The 27,587-nt window shown below is 41.1% G+C and overlaps 1 protein-coding gene across 1 annotated transcript in view; it reads left to right on the top strand.

The window, feature by feature from the left end:
- kti12 (KTI12 chromatin associated homolog) overlaps positions 1-25,148 on the top strand; it is a 42,832-nt gene extending 17,684 nt beyond the window's left edge. The window contains exons 2-9 of the mRNA XM_043680568.2: positions 3,609-3,660; positions 8,811-8,863; positions 13,281-13,336; positions 16,310-16,389; positions 19,094-19,253; positions 22,201-22,263; positions 23,899-23,967; positions 24,943-25,148. Of these exons, the coding sequence (XP_043536503.2) occupies positions 3,609-3,660; positions 8,811-8,863; positions 13,281-13,336; positions 16,310-16,389; positions 19,094-19,253; positions 22,201-22,263; positions 23,899-23,967; positions 24,943-25,086 (677 nt within the window). The 3' untranslated portion in view covers positions 25,087-25,148. The remainder of the gene's footprint in view (positions 1-3,608; positions 3,661-8,810; positions 8,864-13,280; positions 13,337-16,309; positions 16,390-19,093; positions 19,254-22,200; positions 22,264-23,898; positions 23,968-24,942) is intronic.
- The last annotated feature ends 2,439 nt before the right edge of the window (positions 25,149-27,587 follow it).

Genomic DNA, 27,587 nt, shown 5'->3' on the forward strand with positions numbered 1-27,587 from the left:
CGATGACCTGATCTCCATAGCTTTCTGTGGCAATGAATTCCAAAGATTCACCACTCTGGCTGAAGACGTTTCTCCTTATCGAAGTCCTAAAGTGTCTTCCCTTTACTCTAAGGCTGTGCCCCCAGGTCCGAGTCTCTCCTACCAATGGAAACATTTTCCTAATATCTACTCTGTCGAGGCTGTTCAGTATTCTGTAAGTTTCAATTAGATTTCCCCCCCCGGCCCCATCCTTCTATGTTCTATTGAGTACGAACCCAGAGACCTCAAACATTCCTCATATGCTAAGCTTTTCATTTCTGGGACCATTCTCGTGAACCTCCTCTGAACACTCTCCAAGGCCAGTACACCCTTCCTGAGATATTGGGCTCAATTGTGTACAATACTCCAAATGTGGCCTGACCAGAACCTTAGAGTTTCAGCACTACATCCCTGCTTTTATATTCAAGTCTTTTCAAAATAAATGGCATCATTGCATTTGCCTTCCTAACTACTGACTTGACCTGCAAGTTTATCTTCAGAACCTGGACTAAAACACCCAAGTCTCCTTGCACTTCTTCAGATTTCTGAATTTTCTCCCCATTTAGAAAATAGTCCATGCCTCTATTCTTACTACCAAAGTGCATGATCTTACACTTTCCCACATTGCACTCCATCTGCCACTTCTTTGCCCACTCTCCTAACCTGCCCAAATCCTTTTGCAGCCTCCTCATCTCCTCAATGTTACCTGTCCCTCGACCTATCTTTGTATCGTCTGCACTCAGCACCTTCATCTAAATTGTTAATGTATAAAGTGGAAAGTTGTGGTTCCAACACTGAGCCCTGTGGAACACCACTTGTCACCGGCTGTCATCCTGAGAAGGACTCTTATCCCCACTCTCTGCTTTCTGCCAGACAGACGAGCATCTATCCATGCTAGCACCTTGCCTGTGACACCATGGGCCCTTATCTTACTCAGTGGCCACCTGTGCTGCCAAAGCCGATTAAATCACTTGGTAAATAATTTAAATTGTATTTGCTATAGTAACTTTAACCCTCTGGTGATATTGCAGAATGGGAGACCAGTCCAAATGTAGTCTTCACAAGAAATGGTTTAAGGGATGGAATAATTGGACCAAACCTGTGGGTGTAATCCTATCCCTTGCATTTATTGCTGCTGCTGCTGTCAGACAGTGTGCTGTTGTGTATTATGGACCAAGCCTGACCCCCTCAAAGCATTTCAAGAAAGTGGCCCAAACACACTCTCTTTGCTAGGTGTTTTAAGCTAGTATAACTCCAGGAGTGATGCAACTGGTCAACCCACTTAGTTTTAAACAAAACAGAATTTATTCGCAGAGTACCGAGTGAAACACAAACAAAAGAGAACAGACTAACTTAACCTGTCTGAAAACCCAGCAGATTGTACCAACTTGATGCTATTCCCAGTACTTGCAACAATCCCCATAAACACCCCCTGGCACACAAGGTAAAATCAAACCCAGGGTCTTACAGGACAGATATCAGAGAGAGTACCAGCATGGACTTGCTTCTTTGGGGTCCAGCAGCTTTTTCAACTCTACTGTGCTAAAACCAAACTAAACCAGAGAAAAGCTGAGCTGGGAGAACTGGCCACTTCCCTTTCATTGTAGAAGTGTTTTCCTCAGGCAAAAGGCTTTTATCTGTTAGCTGTAATCAAATTATCCCTAAAACCCTTCAACTTAGACTTTTCGGAGTCTGTATCTTTTATGACCTGTCTGTGGGGGGGGTGGAAAACAACCAAGGACAACATAACCTTGTAAAAGGAGCAGCATCGTCACACGTGGGACCACACTCATCCGTCTGGCTCAATCTTCACACATCCAGCAACGCCCAAGTCAAACCACCACCTTCCACAGTCCCCACTTCGCCCTCTAGAAGAGATCTCTGTAGCTTTTCAACTCTGATCAAACTGTCGAAATACTGACGCTTCCTTTTCTGGATGTGACTTTGTGTCCTTTCTTTTTTTTTGCTCCTGCAGTTTCAAGCAGCTCTACATTTTTGTCTTATAGTCTGTTTATAGAATTTTTAGAATCAGTCTAACTCTCTATATCTCAAAGACTTAATATTTCTGCAGATCTTTTTCTTATCACCCAGCTTTCTGAGCCCAACAGCTAAGTAGACTTAATGACCCATTTTATAGTTTTTTTTTCCCCCTTTAATTTTGTGATTTCTTAATTGTTAACACATCCTTCATCTCTGCAAAACAAAAAAAATTCTGGCCATCTCTATTATGATTGTGCATCACATTAGCCATCGTTTTTCATTATTTGTCTTAAATTGACTAATTTACCAAAAACTGCCATGCATTTATTTTATATGTTTCCATTTTCTAATTTTAGTTAAATGGTAACGCGTTCTGAATATAGTTGGTTGGAGCAAAGGGGCGATACAGACTGAGGATTAAAGATTTTGGAGTGTAATGCGTGCTGTTGATACAGTTAACAATTTGTTGAATGGTTTTAACTGGTTGTTACCAAGCCAATTAATGCACATCTTGAACGAACCAAAATAAGCATGCATTTGAAGGAGTTAAAAGCCACAGAATAAAGAAGTGATTTATAAGTCAAGCATAGATTGGAGGACTGTTGAGATAGTGCTCAATATGTCTGAGGTAATAGGTTGGCCACAATTTGTCTATTATATGCAGTTTTTACCACTACAACATATGCAGGCTATTAGACTGTGTGCAACATACACTTGTGAGGAGACAGTTCTTGTGAAGCGAGTGGTGAGATACTGAGATTTATTTTTATTAAAGCAGGGAAGGAAAAGAGACGAAGTAGGCACTGAAAATTCTGAAATTTCATTCTGAACTGGGGCAAAACAATTTCAGCACTTGAGAATTTGCGTGACTTTTTTTGTGAGAATTAAGATTTTTGTGACTTGAGTTTTCTCTGATTGTGCATTCATTACTATAAACGTCCTTTCCTACATTTCCTGTGGACAGTGACTATGTTCTTTGATAATTTGCTCATATTAAGTATTCTTGTATTACAAAATGCTGTGTAACCACTACGGAGTGAGAAATAAAATCGCAAGTTCCTAGGTTTTCTTGTTTATTAACAAATGGCTTGTTTTTGTGTGGATTGGTAGGAGGGGACATCAGATGCTCAGAAGATGCGAGCACTGAACCAGCTCATGGATAAATGGTGTCAATGCATCAATCCCTTAGTGCATGGTTATTTGAAACATTTTGATAGCTTTTCAGTCAAAACAAATTAATAAGTTTGGGGGGATAAAAGTGAACAGACCCTGTCAAAGTTAAGAATACAAGTAATGAAAAATTTGCTCATATTAAGTCCCATTTCGCACATAGTGGCACTTTTCTGAGTTGAGACCTTGTTGGCTGGATCTTATGTTAGGTGGTTGGCTGGATCTTATGTTAGGTAATAATACAGTATTTGGTGGAAGGGGTGATTTGAAAACAGCTTTGCTTAATAGACTTTCCTGGTTTTTACTTAATGAAACCTTTGTACAGGAGCGATTAATGTATTGCTGAAAGAGCGTAATTAATGTAACTTCATATTTGTCTGGAATTTAGTCTCACAAGAGTGAGACTAAACACGAATTATTGATTGTTTTATGTATTATAGATTCTCGGAAGGAGAAGGATCTGCGAGGAGCACTGAAAGCTGAAGTGGAAAGGTACTACACGCAGCACACAACTGCAGCTTATTTCTTTGTCATTGCTGTTGGGAGGCAAATATGGTGCAATCTTAAGTTGATACTGTATTTTTAAAGACACGATGTCAATTTGTGTTTTGGTACTTCGCCTGACAGCTGTGTCCCTTGTTTGCTGCTTTGCAGCAGAAGACAGTTACTACCTATGCCAATCCTTTGTCGATCCTCCATTCGGCAGTATCATAGTGGGGGAAATGGTGGTGTACAGGCAATATTATTGGGCTAGCGATCTAGAGCCCCAGTCCAATGGGACCTTGATCAGATAGGCCAATGGGCCGAGGAGTGGCAGATCAACTTTAATTTAGGTAAATGTGAGGTATTGCATTTTAGTAAGGCAAACCATGGCAGGACTTGTACAGTTAATGGTAGGACCCTGGAGAATGTTGCTGAACAAAGGGATGTAGGTACATAGTTCCTTGGAAGTGGGGTTGCAAGCAGAGAGGGTGGTGAAAGAGGTGTTTAGCATGCTTACCTTTATTAGTCAGTGCATGGAGTATAGGAGTTGGATGTCATGTTGCAGCTGTATAAGATATTGATGAGGCCACTTTTTAGAATACTGCATTCAGTTCTGGTATAGGAAGGATGTTGTGTAATTTTTTTCTGAACCACTTCAGGGTTTACCAAGATGTTGCCGGGTTTGGAGAGTTTGAGCTGTAGGGAAAGGCTGAATGGGCTGGGAATTTTCCCACTGGAGTTTGAGGCTGAGGGATGACCTTTGTAGAAGTTTATAAAATCATAAGGGGCATGGATAGGGTGAGCAGCCAAGGTCTTTTTTTTTCCCTAGGGTTGGGGAGTCCAAAGCTAGAGGACATAGTTTTAAGATGAGGGGAGGAAAGATTTAAAAGGGACCTAATGGGCAACTTTTTCATTCAGAGGGTAGTGAGTGAATAGAATGAGCAGTCAGAGGAAGTGGTGGAGGCTGGTACAATTAATACGTTTTAAAAGGTGTCTGTATGGGCATATGAATAGGAAGGATTTAGTGGGATGTGGGACAAATGCTGACAAATGGGACTAGATCGGTTTAGGATGTCTGATCAGCATGGATGAGTTAGACTGGATGGTCTGTTTCTGTGCTGTATCACTCCATAATTGAAGAGTATAATGAATTGTGACAGAGAATAGACTCTGAGATGAAGGGTCCTGCCTGAAATGTCGACTGTCCTGCTCCTCAGATGCTGCTTGACCTGCTGTGCTTTTTCCAGCTCCACATTTTATCGACTCAGACTCTGAGAATGCTCCTGGTAGCTGTGTCCCTCTGATTGAGAAGGTTGAACAAATCTCATTCCAGAATCTTGAATTTATAATCTGTGCTGGTGCTTTACTGATAATCCTCACAGCATTAGGAGTTCTAAGGATTGTCATTCTCTTAAGATCTTGAGTCACGAACCTCTGACCCCAGGGCTGTTTTCAAGTAAAAGAGCAAGGCTTTTCTCGGTCTCCTGGACAGTTCAGTATGACAAAAATGGATCCGATTAATTCATTGGCTGAGTTTGCTGTCTCACACCTCCAAGGAATGGACTCCCTGCCCATACAGTTGCAGTGCCTGTGATCTCACTGCCATTGACACCCCATCCATAATCTAGTGATGGCTAAAACTATTATATTATAAACTAAAGGGTTTCCTTCGGGTACTCCGGTTTCCCCTCTCAGTCCAAAGATGTGCAGGTCAGGTGAATTAGCCATGCTAAATTGCCCATAGCGCTAGGTGCATTAGTCAGAGGGAAATGGGTCTGGGTGGGTTACTCTTTGGAGGGTCGGTTGGGCCAAAGGGCCTGTTTCCACGCTGTAGGGAATCTAATCTAATCTAAAATTCTGGTTATTCAGTGAATAAGCACTCTGCAATATTGTCAGGAAGATTTTGTATCCAGTGATTTTTCTTTTTCTTTTTGCAGTGACAAGCAAGTCAGTGATCACACTTCAAGGTGGTAGTGATGGGATTGAGACACTGAGTGCATTGCTGGGCAGAGAGGGTGCTGGTTTTCCAGTTCTGGGTGCAGGTGGATGGCTTTAATAACCGACTTCATGCCCTAGTGCGGTGGTAGAGATGCACTACTGGTCATTTGTCTTGTGAAGTTTGAATTTTGTACTACTGTCCCTGATGCAAATTTAAAGATATAATCAGCATCAATACAGAAGGTACTTTAACTCTACTGATTTTAAATGAGCTAGTTAAAATGAAAAAGAGGCCCCTAAACCCAAGTCTAGTGTCTAAAAATCAAGAAGAACAGTAGAAGATTAAAAATATCCAATAAACAGCTTCTGGTTCAGTAAAGATCATTCATAATTTATACTTTTTTTTCCCCACTGCAAAGCAATCAGACAAGTGGAAGGGACAATTTTGCAACAAAGCAGAAATTTCTGCAATTCAAACATCAATTAGACAAGTAAAATAGTCATCAGGGAGATCCCTCTGTACCACTCTTCCATCAGGGCAGTGCTTTATCATTCACTTGAGATTTATTGTCACTAATTGATGAAGTAAATTGCTCTTGTAGTTTCAACTGGTACTTGAAGTGTAGTTTGCAGGAATGCTGTTTTGCTGTACTGTGTAGTCAATACTGAAGCTTGTGTGAAGAGGGAAGGAAACTGAGAACTAATTATTTTTATAATTTGAGTTACAACAGTCGCAAAAAATATTTTGTTTTTTTAGTACGTAGCTATTACAATTCAGTTAAATTTACTTAATCTCATCAAAAATGAAAGATGGTCAATTCCAAATTTTTCTAAAATGAAAGAGACTGGAGTTTCAATAACTAATAAATCTGAGAGGAAATATGAAAACAGAACATTTAACACTTAATGTACAATACAGATGATAAATTTGAAAAAGGAGGTCAGGAAGCAGGGTGGCTAAACAAACCAGAGGGTTTTCTTTGAATTCATGCTGTCAGTATCATTCATTGATCAGTCAGCTGCCTTCTAGAACTGCTACAGTCCATTTGCACAAGTCGACCCTCAGTGCTGCCATCCAGGATTTTAGTCCAGTGACCTTGAAGGAACCGTGATCTATTTCCAAGTCAGGATGGTGACTGGATTGGAGGGGGGCTTGCAGGTCGTGACGTACCCATGTATCTGCTGCCCTTGTCCTTCTGGATGGACATGATCATGGTTTTGGAACGTGGTGTTTAAGGATCTTGGGCAAATTGTCTTTCTTTCACCTCCATCTCAAGCAGATTCAAAACCGAATTCAAGAACAAGTTATAAAGAGAGGTTGGGGCGTCTTTCACTGGAGCCGTGGGAGGTTGAGAGATGACCTTCTACAAGTTTATAAAATCATGAGGGGTATAGATGGGGTTAATGATGGGTGTCTTTTCTGTAGAATTGGGGATTTCGAGACTAGCAGGCATGTATTTAAGGTGAGAGGAGAGAGATTTTAGAAAGGCACGATGGGCAGATTTTTTACCCAGTGGGTGGTTCGCCTGTGGAATGAGCTTCCTGAGGAAGTGATGGATGTGGGCACAATCACAACGTTTAAAAGACACTTTGATAAGGATGAATAGGAAGCATTTGGAGTGATATGGGGCAGGAGCAGGCAGGTGGGACTAGTTTAGTTTGGGATTATGTTTCGCATGGGACTAAAGGGTCTGTTTCCAGGTTGTATGACAATAAAAATATAATCTAATGCACCTTCTGGGCTTCGGATATATTGTTGGGTTTGAAATCCATCAGTCCCATAAACGGTTAAATTACTCTTTTTGATGATTGATTCAGTCTGACTAATGGAGACAAACTTCTCAGAGTTTGCCTTCAGAACTGACTCCTCGAAAAACCAAAAAACATTACTTCTGTCTGTGTCTGCTGACTGCATTCAATCATTTGCCAACAGTATGTATTTGAGTGGCGACTTTACTTTACCTCCCCCTCAGACATTTTTTTATCTACAGCTGTACCAAACTTAGAAAGCTCAGCCTTTCATGATTGGGTGGGAGTCGAAGAGTATGGTGCTGGAAAAGCACAGCCGGTCAGGCAGCAACAGAGGAGCAGGAGAGTCGATGTTTCGAGCATAAGCTCTTCATCAGGAATGAGGGGGTGGCAAGGAGGCTGAGAGATAATTGCGTTTGGGTGGGATGGCAGTGCTGTTAGATTATGAGTGCAAGTTGCCATACTAGATTGCTATTGAATGGCACACCCAATACCCTACTAATGAATCAACAAATCATTTGTCATTGAGGAGATGATGGGATGGATATCAATAGAAATTTGGTTTGACCCCTGCCCATGTAACTAATTCTCGTTTAGTGCAAGCACTAGGCAGTATAGCCATTTTTCTCCTGGCTCACAGCAAAGTGTGAAAAGACATTCTTGAAATACCATTGGTGAACAGTTGGAAAGAGGCCATTGTCATGGAGAAGAAAATAACAAGCCTTTTTGGATTGGGATGGAAATGGAAAAGGAGTTTGAACAATGAACGCAAAAGTAGCGAGTCTATGCATTAAGGCCACATCTGGAGCACTGTTTAGTATTGGTCTCCAGTACTAAACGTTATTTTTAAGGAAGGATTCCAGTACATTGGAGGCAATTCAGAGAAGGTTTACCACACTAATACCGGTCACAAACGGCTTGCCTGAAGAAGAGGCATTGGACAGACTAGGTTTGTATCCACTGGAGCTTAGAGAAAGAGGCAACTCAATTGAAATGTGTAAGATCTTCAGGGTCTTGACAGGGTAGATGTAGAGCATGTGTTTCCTCTTGTGGCAGAATAATTCTTAAATGGGCAACCCATTATTTTTAAAAGAGCTAAGGCCCTTTTTTCTAAGGGCCATGAGTCTTTAGAACTTGCTGTTCCTATAACTATTTGGAAGCAGAACCTTTGACTAGTTTTAAGGCCAAAATGAATGGATTCTTGTTAAACAAGGGGGTGAAAGGTCATCCATAATTAATAGGAATGTGTTGTTGAATTTACAATCAGATCAGCTGTGGCATAAGGGGCTAAATAACCTAATTCTGCTCAATATCCTGGTGTTTTTCGCAAAGTTGATTGTAATTTTTAGATTGGAACTGCTTTAAATGGAATTTGGAATAATGTGCCCAATAATAGTGAACTTTTTAAACAATATGGTGTATGTTCATGTCACACATCCCAGTCACTATGTACAATTCTTTTTTTCCCTCAGGAAAATCAATAAAGATGATGTAGTAATTATGGATTCTCTAAACTACATCAAAGGTATGACTAATAATTAATCTGATTCTTTGTTTGGATTTATTCCTAATTTTTCTAAGTTCCTGAACAGTGTAGAATAGGTCATTACTGATGAGGTATTTTGGGAGAGGTTGAGGTAAACAGGAAAACAGAAGCTGGAATGGAAGGTCAGTTCTGAGATTGAGCCCTTGAGCTGGTATTTTGCTGCAGCTTTGAAGTGGTAGTACAGGCTGTAACTGATGTAACAGGGTTCCTATATGTGAGAAGGGGTGAGCAAGAGAAGGTTCACCATCAAATAGCAAATGATTTCATCAAAGGGCTTGAATAGGACTCTCTGTGACTACCTGTAAGCATTAATGACAATGAGATACTCGACCAGAAAGCACTTCAGGATTATTTTATGATGTATGGTGCTGTAATAAGGTAGATTACATGTATATCTCTCTAAAATGCTCCCTAAACTTGTCTGTTGTTTTAATGCACTTGTGGGATGTGAGTGTCGCTGGCTGGTCAGCATTTAGTCACCCTTGAGAAGGTGGAGGTGAGCTGCCTCCTTGAACTGTTGTAGTCCCTCATTCTGTAGGTTGACTCGCAATGCCCATAGGGAGAGAGTTCTGGATTTTGACCCAGCAATAGTGAAGGAATGACGATACATTTCCAAGTCAGTATAATGAGTGGCTTGGAGGGTAACATGGAGGGAGTGGTGTTCCCATGTACCTGCTGTCCTCATCCTTCTAGGTGGAAGTGGTCATAGGTTTTGGAAGGAGCTGCCTGAGGATCTTTGAACTTGAAGCATTGTATTTAAAAGTAAGAGAGCTGACCATTTTTGCTTTTATTTCTAACATTGGGGATTTGTAAGCAGCTGCCAAGTTACAATGAAGCCATTTGTCTGGAATAAACATAAAGGTGTCTTGGCTTTCAGAATATGTCCATTTATAGTAATTATCCTTTATAATTCAAGGTACAGAACAGTTCTATTTCAGATATTAAATTTGATTTGTTTGTAGCATGCTTATGCCTATGATGGAATACTGTGTATCTTTGCCTAAACATCTGAGGACTATTGCAGTACTGAGGAAGTTCTGCCCTGCTGAAGATGTCATCTATTGGATGAGATGTTCAACTGAGTCCCCATCTGTTACCTTTTAATAACACAAAACATCTCCTGCCACTATTTGAAGAATAAGGGTGGGGAGCACAGCAAGTTTCTGAAAGCAGCATTGTAATATTTGCTTCAGTAGTTGAGAGAAAAAGTAGCTGTGATATTGAGGAGAAATTGAACATATTTCTTTCAAAACAGTCATGGGATTGTTTTTACACCCAGCTGAGGGAACAGGTAGACGTTTGGTTTAAAGGTTGATCTTAACAAGGAAAATGCACAGTATTCAGTCTGTGTCGCATTGGAGCGTCAGCACTCTAGGTCTCTGCCTTTGCTTCTGAACCCACATCCATTGAGAAAGATTGATTCGGTACTTGTCTGGAGAGTCTGTGCCATGTATTCACTGTCTGCTGCTGATGTATTTTATTAATAGTATATGTTAAATTCCATGAAGTTAGTTGCTTGGTTATTGACTATCTCCAATAATAAAGCTGTAAATAAACAGTGCCATTGTAACCCACTCTGCTCAAAGTGGCTGTGAGACAAGCTGTCAGGTTTTTGGTAACCACAAATATAAGAACCACGATGAAAGGAAAGTCAGGGGAGAGGAGTTCTATTTTATTTCTAGTATCTATCTTATACTGAAGGATAATTTACCTACAAAAACATAGAAGCATCAATTTACTAATCTCAAGTGTTTCTTAGTTTGTAGCTCACACCTTGCTGATTCATGAGGATGATGTGATTTTATTTTGATTGTTCCAGGATCCTGATTATCTATGATACAAGTACAGTATAAGTCTCCCAAACCAGCTACCATGATCCTTGCAGGTTTCAGATAGTCCTCTGTCACACTCTGTGGATCTTCTCTTTTTAGGGGCAAATGCAATTAAGATGTGAAGGGTAGGTAGACGTCGACCAGACCAACATGACCTCGTCTCCTTTGCCAGTTGTGAACAGGGATAATGCAACTGAGTCTTTTTAATAGAAATACAATCTGCCTTCACACATCTGTAAAGCTGCTTCTGACTTCTCTGAACCATGTAGGGTTCTCTGGAGCTGGGCGTGAGAAGCTAAGGAATTTGGCTGACCTGATCAGGTTTCAAAATGTGGACGGCAGGTGAATTTGCCCTAAAAAACCCACAGGAAATTTGACAGGTGGCAAGTGAGCGAAAATGCTCCCTTGTATGAGTGAGACAGAATCTGAGGAGTACGCTCCTCCACTTAGTTTCTGCCTCTCCTATACCAACTGCTCCAGCTTCACCACTCACTCGTTTGCCCTCGTTTTGCTGCTGTTGCTCCTCAAGACCCACTGTGTGATTGGAAAAGTGCCAAGGGCTAGGACTTGTGCGAGGAGGAACTGGAGCAGTGACTTGGAGAGGAGGCAGGTTTGAAGGAAGATAAGAAATGGCTCCTGCTGTTGGGCACTGATAACTGCAATAAATTGGGACTAGGTTTGCGTTTGAGGTTCACATTTGATGGTAGATAAAATAGATAAATTAGTTATTTAAAGCTCCAAGAATTTTTTTTTTCAAAGCATTGAATTTGTACAGCATTTGAGGGCAATATATATCCCGAGTTTGGCTTGGTTAGTAAAGGTCCCTTATGAGATTCTCCAAAAAAAAGACCTGGGATTCAGGGAAATGACGTTTTGTGTGTCTTGAGCAATATACGCTTTCCCGTATGTTGTGGCTTTAAGCTTCATTGAGGGGTGATGGTTGCAGAAGATATTGATGAATTCTTCCCAATTCTGCTTTTGTGAAAGCCCAGACATCTCATATGTCATCCACATAGCTTCATAATGTTTGGAGTCTGCTTTTTCAAAGCAAACTTTCTGGTCCACCACCATGTGTATGTTTATATGAGCAAATATCCTACACGTAGTTGTGCTTTTGATTTGAAGATTAATTATTGAATTCAAAATTACTTTTTCTTAAACCTAAATGGAATAGCTGGGTTATAGCTTCATTTGGTCTGTCTAACTGGGGAAGTTTTAAAAAGATACTTCTGACAGCCAGTACACCATCTGATTTAATGTTTGTCCAAATACTTTCAATGTCCATAGTAAAGAGTATGGCATTGGGGATGTACAGTTAGATTTAGCGAGCTATAAAGGTGTGTCTCTTTTAAGGTAGGCAAGATGCTTCTGTGTTAAGGATTTAAAAGCGCCCTTATTAAAACTGACATGATCAAATAAAAAAAGTATTAACTTGGAAAACATTCTGACAGTTTCACTTAAAGCAGTGGTAGTAATAACTTCTCTGTATTCCACTTGTTATGCAGTTGGACCATTTGGAAGCCCATGGTCCAACTGGGCTTTTTTAAGTACATATTTAACGCAGAAGTATCAAGGGAGGAGAAAAAAAAATCTCTTGGATTGGACTAAGCTGCTCCTTGGATGCTGCCTGAACTGCTGTGCTCTTCCAGCACCACTAATCCAGAATAAGCAAAGTCAAGTTGTGCTAAATGCTTGCAATTAATTTTTAGAAAGGACAGATGTGAGATTTGTTGCCACTAAGTTAACTTGTGCCAAGTAGTTAGACTTTTCATTTGGAGATTAAATGTAGATTTATTTACAGTAAATTAACAAAATGTCATCTTTACAGATTCCCAAGTTAAAAGGTTGAATACATTAACGTCTTTGTACATAGTGTTTGAGCTACCTCATCTAAAGGAAATCCTTTTCTTAAAAAAAACTAATACAAAATACAGAAGGTAATGTTACTAAATGGCTCCGTCACCTAAAAGTAGTTTTTAAGAATGTAAAAGGAGCTCATGGAAATCACGTGTATTCAGCAGGAATTAAAAACAAAAAGGTTTGCTCACTCTCCATGTTCTGTTATCCAATCCGACTGGTGATTTGCTGGACAGAATTTGTCTAGTACACGTGTTCAATCTCCAACTCTTAACAGGAGGATTTACTCAGGAAAAAAGACAGCCTTAATTTAGTGTAATTTATATTTTCACTCTTGTTTTCTATGTTCTTATGATACGTTTATAACTTGCCATCTCTGCTGGGCCCAGTGGCCATTGATACAAGGAGAAGACTCTTCAACTGGGTACAGTGGGGGTAGTGAGGGGGTTGTGGAGCTGAGGACAACATCCAAAGAATGTGTGTGTTGAAGCCGCCAATTAAATTTGTCTAAACTGTTGAGTCAGACAGACAGAGAGCCAGTGGTAAATTAGCAGCTGAAATGATAATGGGATCTGTCAAACAAAAATCCAGACCAAAGTGACTTTGCATGTAACATTTCTGCTGAAGAAGTGAAAATATTGACTCACAGTGCCTAATTTTGTTCCAATGATATGCACCTCTGTGACTGTTGTTCTTCTTAAATATAGGCTACAGATATGAACTTTTCTGCCTGGTAAAGCATGCTCAGACTCCACACTGTCTGGTAAGGGGTCATTAATTTTTTTTGAGAACTCGTGTGAAAGGTATTGAAGGATATATACAATATGAAAATGAATTTATTGTACAGCTGCTAGTTCCAGCCTGGTAGAATCCAAGGATATAGACAAAAAAAAAACCTGCAGATGCTGGAATCCAAAGCCAACAGACAGGAGGCTGGAAGAACACAGCAAGTCAGGCAACATCAGGAGGTGGAGAAGTTGACCTTTTGGGTGTAACTGTCCTTCAGAATACAAGACCCTCGAATTATTGTCCGTCTTCCCACCCACTCTCTTTTTTTTGAACTGAGCAAATTGTACTGGAAAATGTCAATTGGAACTAATTGTATTCACTTATGGTTTCTGATGTATCTTCACAATATTTTGTAAATGGAATGACTAATACTTTGAATAAAATCCCTTTAGGAATTGTTGCTTTTTATAATTTAAAAAAATCCTTTTTGTCTCCTCATCCTCCTCTTTTGAGTGTAATCCCCATGTAGAAAGAATTTTTTATTTATTTCGAGCCATTGCCATCCACAAGATGTGAACATCAGTGTTTCATGAGCAGTGAGTTTCTTTCTCTTTATTAACTCCATAGCACCTTGCCTATATTTAATTTTCTCTAAGCTTTTGTTTAATTCAAACTTGATTACACTTGAGAGAACTTAAATTAAGACACACAACAATCTCTGTAGGGAAAAGGAATTGTACATGCATTGTGCTCCATTTTGAATTGAACGAAAGTGTGAAGGACAGTAGTTCTGTTATGCGTTCTCCCTGGTAGCTCACTGATCAATCAGCAGTTTTGTTTTCCTCATCTGTTGCACCCTTTGACATTTGGTGTTCTTGTGAATGTGAGAGTACGAGTTGGGATAATTCTGGCAACTTTTGTTTTTCCTTTTATAAGCAATACTCAAATTCTCTATCACCAAGCAACAGAATTTAGCCACCACTGTTCTACAGACACACATGGCAGCCAATTTGTACATAGCAAGGTCCCACAAACAGCAGACGCTGGCTTTTGGTGAACGTCAGGGCGAGCTCCTCCATATTTCAGAGAGAGTTAATTATGTCTGTCTTTTCTTTTTCTATCCTAAAGGAGGGTGGGTGAGGAGGTGTGACGGTGATGTTCAATGTCAGTCATTCATTTGAAACCTTACCTCTGACCACAGCCACTGCTGTCCCTGAGCTCCACACATACGCAGTCACACAGCCAGTGGCGCAGAATCTTCACCTCAATTCGCACATTGCATGCAATCCGTTTTCCTTTTTATGTCTCTCCATACAGCAATTGTAATGGGACTCTTAAGCAATAAATAGTCAATGCACAACAAAGAAAAATTGCGGGGGACATTGCCCCATCCCAACTTTCTTGAAGTCTTCCCTCTACTGCCCTAGGGTGTTTCTCAGATTACTGAGTCTCCGTTGAAACCATATCCTTGCAATTCAGATGAAGGGCTTGAGCTGAGCCAAAATGCTACTGAGGGACAATGTTCTCCTGACCCTGTCCTTCTAGACTATCTCCTGGCCACTGGGTGAAGTGATAGAAACAGGCACTGGAAGAACAATACCCCAGTGATTACTGAGAAGAGAAATGGGAGAAAACATTTGCAAAATATGGTGCTTTTTTAAATATTAAAAAAAAATTGCAATTATACTGTGCTTTTCACCACTAGCTTTGCAGCCAGTTATGCTCTTTGAAACATATCAAATTCCTTCACTGTTGCTGGATGAAAAGCCTGGAATTTCCTTCCTAACAGCACTATTTAAAAATTACATTGCAGACTTCAACAATTCAAGAAAGTGGCGAAAGTGAGGATTGCAGATGCTGGAGATTAGAGTCAAGATTACAGCGGTGCTGGAAAAGCACAGCAGGTCAGGCAACATCCGAGGAGCAGGAGAATCGACGTTTTGGGCAGGAGCCCTTCATCAGCATTCCTGATAAAGGGTTCCTGCCCGAAATGCTGATTTTTTTTTTTACCTGCTCCTCGGATGCTGCCTGACCTGTTGTGCTTTTCCAGCACCGCTGTAATCTTGATTCAAGAAGGTGGCCTATGACTACCTTCTGTAGGACAATTGGGGTTGGGCCGTACTGCAACGCTCTCATCCCATGAATGATTTTCTTTTGTTTTAACGAACCCACAAAGCACAAGAAAGATTGCATCTACCATTTTATCTCCTCTGTTCTCACTGTCCAGGGCCCCATACACTCCCTTTGGATAATAGCGCATTTTTTTAAAAAAGATACTGGTGTTGCAGTTGGTAATGTTCCATGTGCCTGCTGCTCTTGTCCATCTAAGTGACAGAAAGATCAGAGTGGAAAGGAGAATTGACACGAGTGATCGAACTGAACGGGGAAATTCGCCAAAAGGTTTGGCCTCCTAATTTCATGAAGACCGCTTCATGAGCAATAACTAGAAAGCAGCCCTCCTAACCTATAACTTCCTTGCAGATGTTCATTAGAATAGGGTAAGCTGAAGGAACCCCATCTTGTTTTTTGATTCTGCTCTCAACCTCCTTCTGGATTAATAACTGAATTCAGTTTATTTGGATTCCAAATTCTTGCCCCACTTTTCCAGATAGCAGTGTTAATCCTGATTCTGCCATTCCATTTATACCTGTGTAAACCCAAACTTTTAGTTTTCCCATTATCACCACATTCACTTTGCATCCTCATCCTTTTGTCATTTACTATCTCCACACTTCCACCTATTACTGATCTTTTTCTCCTTTCATCCCTTCCTCTGTTCTCTCTGTCTCCCCCTTTAAAATCTGTTCCATCCATAACTTTTTCCCAATTCCAATAAAATGTCATCAATCTGAAATGTTAACTGTCTAACTTCCCACAGAACTTCTGACCAGGGTGTTTCTGACATGTTCTTTTAATTTCAGAAGTTCAGCATCTGGAGTACTGTACTTTTGTTAGTGAAGCCTATTTCCTGTTGAGGATAAGATTGGATTTTTGTTTTTGTTTCTAGATTCACTGTGACACTGCTGTCGATGTCTGTTCATTGTGGAACCGGAACAGAGAGCCAGAGGAGCAATACTCCCAGGAAATGTGAGCTTGCTACCGCTGTTGTTGTCCTGTTCAGTGTTAAAGCAATGTTGTCCAATCTGGTGACATCCAACAGCTGGACCAGTGCATTGGTCTCAGCTGGGAAGCCACTATTTGACTTGGTGTCACTCTTCCCTCATGCAGTGCTAGATCGGTGTCATTATCTTAACCATCTTGAGATCACAAGTAAATTCTGAGGTTATCATTTAGATGGTTCTTCGGTGAGCATGTTTGTTAGAATCATAACTGTTCTAAGTAACATACGAACGCACATGAATTGTGAGCATGAGTAGCCTATTTGTTCCCCTCGGCCTTCTCTGTCATTCTTTAAGATCATAGCTTATCTGATTGTGCTGCAATTCCAATTTCCTTGTCAATTAAGAATCAATCTAACTCTGCCTTAAAAATCTGAAATGACCCATTTCCCACTGCTTTCTGGCGAGAGAGTGGTCTCCAGCATTACAGATAGCAGACTTCAGCCAATTCGATTCACTTCACGTGATGTCAAGAAACAGTTGAAAACACTGGATACTGCAAAGGCTACAGGTCCTGACAACATTCTGGCAATAGTACTGACGACTTGTGCTCCAGAACTTGCTGCTCCCTGAGCCAATATGTTCTAGTTCAGCACTGGCTTCAGTGGGATATTGCCCAGGTATATCCTGTTCATAAAAAGCAGGACAAGTCCAAAGCAGGCAATTACTGTCCCATCAGTCTACCCTCAATCATCAGTAAAGTGATCACCAGTGCTATCAAGTAGCACTTGCTCAGTGATGCTCTTGGATTCTGCAAAGGCCACTCAGCTCCTGACCTAAACTACAGCTTTGGTTCAGACATGTACAGAAGTGAGGTGAGTGTGACAGCATTTAACATCAAGGCTACGTTTGACTGAGTGTGGCATCAAGAAACCCTAGAAAACTGGAATCAATGGGTATTGGGGACAAACTCTCCAATGGTCAGAATCGTATCTGACACATAAGGCGTTCGTGGTCATTGGAGGTCAGTCATCTCAGCTCCAGGAATCTCTGCAGGAGTTCCTCAGGGTAGTATCTTAGGCCCAACCACCTTCAGCTGCTTAATCAATGAATTTCCCACCACCATAAGGTCAGAGTAGGGATATTTGCCGATGATTGTCCAATGTTCAGCACCATTCACAACTTGCATTTGCCTTCTTGATAACTTGCTAGAAATGCTGACATTGTGATCCTTGATGAATAGTTATTGCTTCTGGTTATCTGATGTGTACACAGTCTTTTTCTGCTACCCAAAGCCTACCTGAATGGTGTGGCCTGAATCTGTAGCTTCTCTCCATTAGAGGAAAGTGAGGTCTGCAGCTGCTGGAGATCAGAGTTGAGAGTGTGTTGCTGGAAAAGGACAGCAGGTGAGGCAGCATCCGAGGAACAGGAGAATCAACATCTCAAGCCGGAGACTTTAATCAGGAATCTGAAACATCGATTCTCCTGTTCGAATGCTGCCTGACCAGTGCATTTCCAGCAACACACTCTCTACTCCTCTCCATTAGAATCAAAAGTCCAATCCATAAGTTAATGAATAAGGGGTTCTAAACCTGGTATAAATTGTGGATTTTCATAATCCATTAGTTGTAGTCCACCTAGTTCTTTAGAAATTAAAGATGAGTTCAGATATTTAATGTCCTCCATTTTATGCCGACCAGTCATGGGATCGTAGGACTAACAGCACAGAAACAGACCATTCAGCCAAGCTCGTGTTTATGCTGTACAGGTGTCCCCTTCACAAGAAGGGTCACTGAATGCAAAACGTTAACTCTGTTTTCTCGCCACAGATGCTGTCAAATGGACAGAGGTTCTCCAGCAATTTGTTTTTGTTTCAAAATCTTGTTTCCCAGCCATTTTGACTTTTAGTTTATACAATGTCCCCTTCCACGTCGTTCTTTGCTTGCTTTGTAGTTGCATGGGCTGTCTGAGTCCTAGTGGAAGGCATGTTACATGGTTTCACTAAAATAAAAAATCTCCAGATGCTGGGAATTTGAAACAAAGTTCTGGATAATCTCAGCAGGTCTGGCAGCATCTGTGGAGAGAAAATCACTGTTAATGTTTAATGTCCTCTGACCCTGCTCCCTCTGGGTGCAAACATTCTCTTGACGTTACTTTGAAGAAAATAAGAGGAGCATCTTCTGTGTCACGTTCAGTATTTATGCCTGGATCCACATGGGGGGGGAAAAATACTTATCTGGTCATTATAATTGTAGGAAGTCTGATTACACAAATTTCCTGCCTCATTTTATACGTTACAGCATTTCAACCAGTAACTAGAATTAACATTAGAGTCCAGTGACCTTTTTTTTTGTCACTGGACTTGTAACATTAACTCCGCTTTTCCTCTACGCATGTTGCACACCTGCTGAGTTTCTCCAGCAATTTTAGTTTTTGTTTCTGATTTCCAGCATCTGCAGTTCTTTTGTACTATTATAACGGTAGCTATACAAAAGAACTTAATGTGAACACTGGATATCACAAACTGCCCTATAGTCAAAGTTTTTCTCGTTCTAATATGGCCCATTGTCTAATTATGTTTGGTTACATGTTACTAGTTTATGGAAGGTGCAGTATGAATTCAATGTTACAATGTTCTGTAAAGCCCTCCCAGTCCACGCACTGTTTGCTCTCTCAACCTTTTTGAGTTGGTTATGACTGTTCTCTCTTTCTCTGTTTTGCAATTCCTTAAGTTTCGATGAGCTGGTGATGCGATTTGAGGCCCCAGATTCCCGGAACCGGTGGGATAGTCCATTGTTCACCATCCAGAAAGACGATGCCCTCCCCTTTGAAGCGATATATGATGCAGTCTTCCATAGGAAAGCCCCACCACCCAACCAGTCAACACTGAACGTGAGTGAGGATAGCGAGCGGTGCCTGTATGTGTTTAGAATTGCTAGTAATCTAGTATGGCCTGGTTGATCCAGGAATTAGAGACACAAATCCAGGGCACTGCTGTGAGTCAAGTTAGCAAGGGGAGATGATGGTAGAGTGGTAGTGTCACTGGACTATTAATCCAGACGTTCAAGCTAATGCTGAGAGCACAAGGTCAAAATCTACCACATCATCTGGTGGAAGTTGGATTCTATTAATACTGAGCGTAGAATTCAAAGAGCAGTTGAAGGCTTGTGGTCTTGTGATGTCTCTTTCAGAATTCTCATTTGTTTTTGTCACTGTGGCCTGTGGGATTGTTGCCGTCATCATACAGGTTACTCTGGTATAATGTGTTTCGTTAACACAATTGGCTGTAATGCGATTTGACAAATTGTGAACGGTGTTTGGATAATGCAAATTTTCTACTGAATGGGTATAGTGATTTTCTATCGTGATCTTGTGCAGTGCAATTTTATATAGTGGCTTTTCCATAGCACGATTTTCAATAGTGCAGGGTAGCAGAGGAAAGAAGCTATCCTGTTATAGTAGAACAGCCTCTACTCCTGGCTTTCTTCAAGCCTCCCTCGTTCCATGACTCAACGTTGTTTTTATACCTGGTTTTTAAAATTTTTCTCCCTCCTCTTATCCCACATTTCTCCTTCAATTGTTGCTAGAGACCTGGTAAAACTATCATCGATTATTGGAAAAAAAGCCATGCTTTTCGAAGATTAATACATTTCTATATTTCTAGATATTAAAGATATCTAAGGACATGGAGGTAGTACAGGAAAATGGTGGTGTTGAGGTAGAAGGCCACCCATGACTTAGTTGAATGGCAGAGAGGGTTTGAGGATCCAAATGGCTACCTCCTGATCCAATTTCTTCTGTTCCCAATACCCTTTACAGAAGGAAATATCCTGGCAATTGTTGTCAGCAGATAACTGAGCACCAGGGCAGGGACAAACCTGCAGATATTCTGCCTTCGGCGTTTGACGAGGTTGTACATGGTAGACTGGTTTACAAGGTTAGATCACATAGAACATAGGCAGAACTAGCCGTTTGGATACAGAACTGGCTTGAAGTTAGGAGACAGAGGGTGATGGTGGAGGGTTGCTTTTCAGATTGGAAGCCTGTGAGTAGTGATGCTGCACAAGGATCGATGCTGCGTTCACTGCTTTTCGTCAATTGTATAAATGATTTGGATGTGAACATGGGTATAGTTAGTAAGTTTGCACATGACATCAAAATTGGTGGTGAAGTAGACAGCGAAGGAAGTTACCTCCTGAGTACAACGGGATCTAGATCAGATGGGCCAAGGAGTGATAGATGGAATTTAATTTAGATAAATGTGAGATGCTGCCTTTTTTGGGGGTGGGGATGAGTCCAAAGTTAGAGGTTATAGGTTTAAAGTAAGAGGAGAAAGATTTAAAAAGGACCTAAGGGGTGACTTTTTCACACAAACGGTGGTGTGTATATGGAATGAGCTGCCAGAGGAAGTGGTGGAGACTGGTACAGTTACAACATTTAAAACGCAGCTGGATGGGTATATGAATAGAAAGGGTTTAGAGGGATATGGGCCAAGTGCTGGCAAATGGGACTAGATTAATTTGGCGTATCTGGTTGCCCTGGACGAGTTGGACCAAGGGGTCTGTTTCCACGCTGTATATCTCTGACTCTATGTTCATTAAAGGTTGAATCACAGAATTGTCACAGAAGACAACCATTTGACCCATCATGCCTGCAGCAACTCATCAAATCAACATCATTACCTAGTGTCAATCTTCAGTTTTCTCCACACATCCTTGCAAACTATTTTCATTCAAATAATCATCCAGTGCCCTCTTAAATGCCTCAATCTAGCATATTGCTTGTGAATTAGTTTAAAGTTTGTTTTAAATTGGAATTTGTTGGAGCACAGATGAAAGTTGCATCACAGGTAGACCAGGTCATTAAGGCAGCATTTAGTATATTCATTACTGAGACCATTGAGTACAGGCGTTGAGATGTCATGTGAGGCCACTTTTTGAGTACTGTGTACAGTGCTGATTGCCCTGCAAAATTGGCCAGAATGTTGCTGGGACTGGAGGGTTTGAGTTATAAGGAGAGGCTGGGATTCTTTTCACTGGAGGATAGGAGGTTGTGGGGTGACCTTTTATAGAGGTTTGTAAAATCATGAGGGGCAAAGATAAGGTGATTAGCAATGATCTTTTCCCTAGGATGGGGGATTTCAAAACAGGGGGAGCATATCGTTAAGGTGAGAGAAGGAAGATTTTAAAAGGGACCTGAGGGGCAGCTTTTTCTGAGATTGGTTAGTGTGTGGAATAAACTGCCAGAGGAAGTGGTAGATGCAGATACAGTTACAACATTTAAAACACATTTGGACAGGTACATGAATTGGAAAGGTTTAGAGGGATATGGGGCACGTTCATTTTAGAAACTGGCTGGCATGGACAGGTTGGACCGAGGGGTCTGTTTCCGTTCCGTATGATTTGAGGAGTTTTGATGGAATTAATGAAGAAAAGCTGATCTGATTAGCAGGAAGGCTGGTAATCCGAGGATCCAGATTTAAGATAATTGGTCAGGGGGAAAATGAGGGTTTTTTTCACCCATGGGTTTATCATCTAGAATAATCCTGAAAGCATGTTTAACAGAAAATTTCAAAAGGAACTTGAGTGCATGCTGAATAAGGGACTGAACAGAGTGTAGGATTAACTGAAAAGCTCCTTTTAAAGAGCTGGGCTCAATGGACTGAACAGCCTCCCTTAAAAGATGAATTCCATGAATTGTGTGAAGTGTTGACCTTTTACAGATCATCAGGCATGGGCTAGAGGTACTGGGTAGGGCATGTGCGATTGTTGTCTTTCTGTTCTTTAGTGCCAATAATTAAGCCACAATTAATGTTTATCCTTTTAATGTTCATTTTCAGCAACCACTTTCCTCGACAAACTTCATGTATGAGTTGGATCGAGTTACACAGGAGATGGTCACGGTGAGTTTTGTTTGGGAGGAATTATTCGTGTTGGGTGGAAAATTAATTCCTCAGGGAGAGACAGTAGGGTAATAGTAATGTCACTGCTCCAGTAATGCTGAGGACAATGGCAGCAGGTGGAGTTTAAATTCGATTACTTTTTTTAAAATCTGGAATTGAAAGCTAGTTCTACAGATAGTTTAGTAATAAGCTTTTATTAATTGACACACAATCTCATCTGGTTCACTAATTTCCTTTGGGAGGAAATCTGCCATCCTTACCTAGTCTGCCCGATATGTGACTCCAGACCTACAGCAATATGGTTGACTCTGAAATGACCCAGCAAACTACTCAGTTCAAAGGCAATTAAGAATGGACAGCTAATGATCCTCTTGCCAGCAAACTCCCGTTTGAATCAAATAATTTAAAAACAAACTTCAAAAAAAAAGTGTTGCTTACTCTGAAACACATAGAACTGTCTTCAGAAGGTCATATTCTTTTACCTGAGTCAGCCACCTTCAAGGTAGAGTTGCACTCCAGGGTTTGAGCACAAAACTGAACGCTGTCTCTCTCTGTACTGCACTGATTGAGTTGCTGCCTTTTGCGAGACCTTAAACTGGTCCTCACAGTGGATGTTAAACATTCCATTGTTATTTTGCAGGCTCTATCCTGGCCCCTATTTAACCTTGAACCAATGTCACAAAAACAGGTTATCATATTGCTGGTTTTGGGAGCTTGCTGTGAATGAATTAGCTACTGTATTTCCTACATTACACCAATCATTGCATTAAGTGCTTTGATGTCCAGTGGTCACAAGAAAGGGTTTTATAAATACATATTTAAAGAGTTATTTTCAGTAAACCTCAGGCGGATAATATCGCATATCAGTCATCGTTTAGACCCTATCCATCATTATTAAGTTTATGAATCACTTGCTTCCATTTCTCTCACTAACCATTCTGGGTGTGTACCGATTCAGTGTCTCACTGGGGAGCTGGATCTAAACTGTTTCCACCTTGTAACTGAGGGAGTTTTGGCTGATTGAGGTGATAGCGCATTATTGTCACTCATCATTGCTACCAGCCCTTTCAGTACTTTGCTTTTCTTTGTGTGCTCAAATTGGGTGGGAAAAGGATAATCAAACTTTTCCTTTCATGGTGTCCTCTTCCTCCTTCTCCTCCTCCTCTGTCTGTCTCCTTCTCCTCTGTCTGTCTCCTCATGGTATACGAGCTGGGAGGAGGACGAATATTCATGCTGTCAACCTGAATCCCACACCTTCACAATACTGCTTCCTCATGTACCAAGATGTTATTCCCATTAACCCACTTCCCTGGACCTTCTTTCCTGTTGCTGTTGTCCAAAGGCCTGCCTGAGCAAGGTGGGAATTTAGAGACACATTTTTGGGGCAGTTTTGTGCAGAGAAAACACATCCCATAAAAGTGTTTGATAGATGACCCAAACTACCTTCGTACAGGATCTTTCCAGCTAATGGACAGAGTGGGAGCTGGGTTTAAATACAGGCCACGTTAATGGGTCAGAACCTAATCCACTATGCCCTGTTTGCACTGTCTTCCCTTAGCACACCATTGTTGCTTCACTTTGTGATGTTAATTGTCAAAATATGCATTTTGAAATGTTGTTCCTTTAAACTTTTAGACTATATTAAACACACAGAAGACGAGTGTACCTGGAGACCTGATAACGGTGCCTGGAGCCAATGTGAAGATATCCTTTTATAAAATGCTTTTAAATTTTAAAACTATCATTTTAGATCCTTTTGTAATGGTAGTGCACTCGCCTCTGAGTCAGAAGGTGTGTGCTGAAGCTACACTCGAGGGGCTTGAGTACAGCATCTCGCTAACACTTGATTGAGTGGGAAGAAAACTGTTTGATAGAGTTCACTGTGTGAACCGTGAGGTCATCTGTGTTGGCTTTTGGCAGAACAGATCACATCCTCTAAAGGCTGAGGAGCTGGGGGCTGTCAGGAGCTGAGAGATTTAGGTGCTAGATACAGAAGTCACTAAAAGCCTCCAGGCAGACACACAGAAAAAATTCAGAGAGCTAATGGAGTCTCGCCATTATCTCAAGGGTTCTGTTGTTGTGACATTCTTTTCTCAGCTGTGAGTGGAATATAGCTTTCAGCTCTGGGAACAGCACTTTAGGTGAGATGTAGGACTATAATGGAAGTGTTGCAGCAGAAAATTCACCAGATTTAGATATTTTCATCAGCTTGTTCAAATGTGTTATGGCAAAGCCTCGAAGCTAGTGGGGCTTGAATGTGGGCCGCCTTGCCCAGAGATATGGATACTACCACTCTGTCACGGGAGCCCTTTTTTGGGCTTAAGATTAAGTTGAGGACTGGGGTTGGTAAGACTAGGTCTGCATAGCTGCCTCCTCTAGTGCAGTACCGATACCTTTAAACAGGGAGTTTGTCTGATTTCCTGGGGTGGATGTATAAGTTCTTTTGCCACTATTGGGAGAGGAATGGGAAAGCTGCACTTCACATGTTTCCACTGTCTACAAAGTCTGTAACAGTTGTCCAAAGGCATGACAGAAGTGCAAATTTTATTTACTTCTGAGTCAATAGATATTTGCATTTTCCCAAATTGTGACACTATAACAATTGCCAAAAGCTTCAAGTGTTGTTTGGTGGGGCAGGTTATTCAATGAAATGATTTCTTTCCTTAATCTTGATGGCACATTGAGCTAACACGAAGCCTGCAAATGGCGGAACTTCGTAAACTGAGGCGGCAGTTCATCAGCTACACCAAGATGCACCCGACGGAGAATATCGGACAGATAGCGAACATGTTTGTGCAGTACATTAACCGCAGCCTACACTAGCGAGCAAAGTGGCAGATTGTGACATGGATTTCTTTAATTATATTAAAGTGTTTTTAGACCAAGATCATTTTCTTGTTTGCCTGTCCAGTTGAAAATATTGATGCTTAAAACCATGGCACTTTAGTAAGAAGACTCTTGCGAGACAAGTTACTGGAGGGTGAAGAAATAAAAACAATGCTGGAGGAACTCAGCAGCTCTGGCAGTATCTTTGTAGAGAGAGACTGTTAACGTTTTGATAAACACTGTAAGACATGGGAGCAGGCCATTCAGCCCATCTGTTCTACTATTCAGAGAACTTGGCTGATCTGATAATCCTCCACTCCACTTTTCAAATAACTCATTCCCACACTGATTCAAAAACCTCTCTACCTTGGCCTTGAATATACTAAGACCCAGCCTGACTGCCCTCTACAGGAAAGAATTCCACAGGGTCACTAGCCTCTGAGAGAACACGATTCCTCCGTTTGTCTTAAATGAGTTATTATTCTGAGATTATATCCTCTGGCCCTAGACTCTCCCACTAAGGGGAAAAGACCTTCCTGCATCTATCGTCAGAAGTCCCCTTACAATCTTGTGTGTTTTGACAAGTTCACTTTTCATTCGTCTAAGCTCCAGTGATTATAGGCCCAACCTCTCCTCAAGTATCAAAGGCAGATGAATTTAGAGGTTGCATTAGTACACGTAACTATGATATTGTAGCTATTACAGACACTTGGTTGTGAGAGACAAAAGACCGGCAGTTTGATATTTCAGGCAAGATAGGAATGTAAAAGGTGTGGGGGAGTTGTTACTCGTTAGGGAGAATATCACAACTGTACAAAGGAGGACACCTCTGGTTCATCCAGCAAGATCATATGGGTAGAGCTCATGAATAGGAAAAGTACAATCAGTTAGGGATTTTACTACAGGTCCCCCGACAGCCAGTGAGAGAAGAACAGGTGTGGGCAGATCATGGAAAAATGTGAAAACAGCAGGGTTATTGCAGTGGGTGATTTGAACTGGATTTTGATTTTATTGTCGCCTGTACTCCAGTACGGAAGTGCAGTGGAAAATGTATAATGTCGCTACACCAGGTGCCATTTCTGGTACAAATATCTAGGTACAGAATCTTAAGTACGAGGTAGAAAGGTAAGTTTAAAAATTAAACATTGCAGTAATTATAGCATAAAACATATACAATGAGTTTAAAAGTTACACATTGCAGACTTTTAGTTATAAGTAGAAAATAAAGAAATAAATCTGGAAGTTCAAACATTACAGTTTAAGTGCTGAGCCATGGTGGGATCAGCAAGGTGTCCCCTCGTGACTGATAGTCAGCACTGAGCCCGCGTCGGGCCACATCTCGTATACTGACTGGGGCTCCCTTATTGCCAAGTGCTTGGACGGGATGAGTTTAAGATGTGTCCAGGAGAGGTATTTTTTTATTTGAAGCAAAATGTAAGTAGTCCAGTTTGGGAAGGGGCCATTCTAGATCTGGTATTAGGGAATAAGCCCAGTCAGGTGATCAAAGTTTCAGTGGAGGAGCATTTCAAAAACCGTGACCATAATTCCATACGTTTAGCATTACTTTAGGAATAAAAGTTGTTTTTGGGTGAAAATACTAAACTGGTGGAAGACAAACCACGACTATATTAGGCAGGAACTGGATAACGTAGAGTGGGAGCGGCTGTTTAAAGGAACATTCATATCTGTCATGTGGGACCCTGTTAAAGGACTGGTTGGTTAGAGTGCAGGACCACCGTGTTCCTATGAAATTGAAGGGTACGGATGGCAAGGTTCAGGAACCTTAGATAATGAGAAATTGTAAACTTAGCCAGAAAGTAAAATGAAGCAAGTGTAAGGTTTGGGAAACTGAAGACAGGGCCCTGGAAGAATAAAAAAAACAAGAAAGAACTTAAACAACGTATAAAGAGTGCTAAAAGGGCCATGAAATAACCTTAGCAAATAGGATTAAGGAAAATCCCAAATGTTTTAAACCTATTGGGAGCAAGAGGGTAGCTAGGGAAAGGGTAGGTCCACTCTAGCACATAGGGAATTTATACATGGAGCCAGAGGATGTGGTTGAGGTCCTTAAGTACTTTCCATCAATGCTCACATATGGTGGAATGAGTGTCGAGAGAGGGATATAGAACATAGAACAGTACAGGCCCTTCGGCCCTCGATGTTGTGCCAATCTTTTCTCCTACTCTAAGATCAGAGTAATCTACGTACCCTTCATTGTTGGTATTCTAGGGCATGGCAATATCAAAAAAGGTGTTGGGTATTTTGAAAAACGTTGAAGTTATAGAGGGGTGGAAAATGGAGGCAAAATTGTTTTCGAGGACCTGGCAGGAGTATGAAATGGCACCAAAGCAGTAGTTGATGTAATGACCTAAATTGTGGGAGGGGCCAGTGTAAGACCGGAACAAGGATTGTTCCGCATACCCCGTAAAGAGACATGTAGTCCCCGTTAGACTGCATGCTGCCTTTTTATGGGGCATGTGGAACGATCCTTGGTAAGG

The sequence above is a fragment of the Chiloscyllium plagiosum genome, unplaced genomic scaffold, assembly GCF_037043375.1.
Source record: "Chiloscyllium plagiosum isolate Xiang-an unplaced genomic scaffold, Cpla_swu_hap1 HiC_scaffold_42, whole genome shotgun sequence".
Lineage (NCBI taxonomy): Eukaryota > Metazoa > Chordata > Chondrichthyes > Orectolobiformes > Hemiscylliidae > Chiloscyllium > Chiloscyllium plagiosum.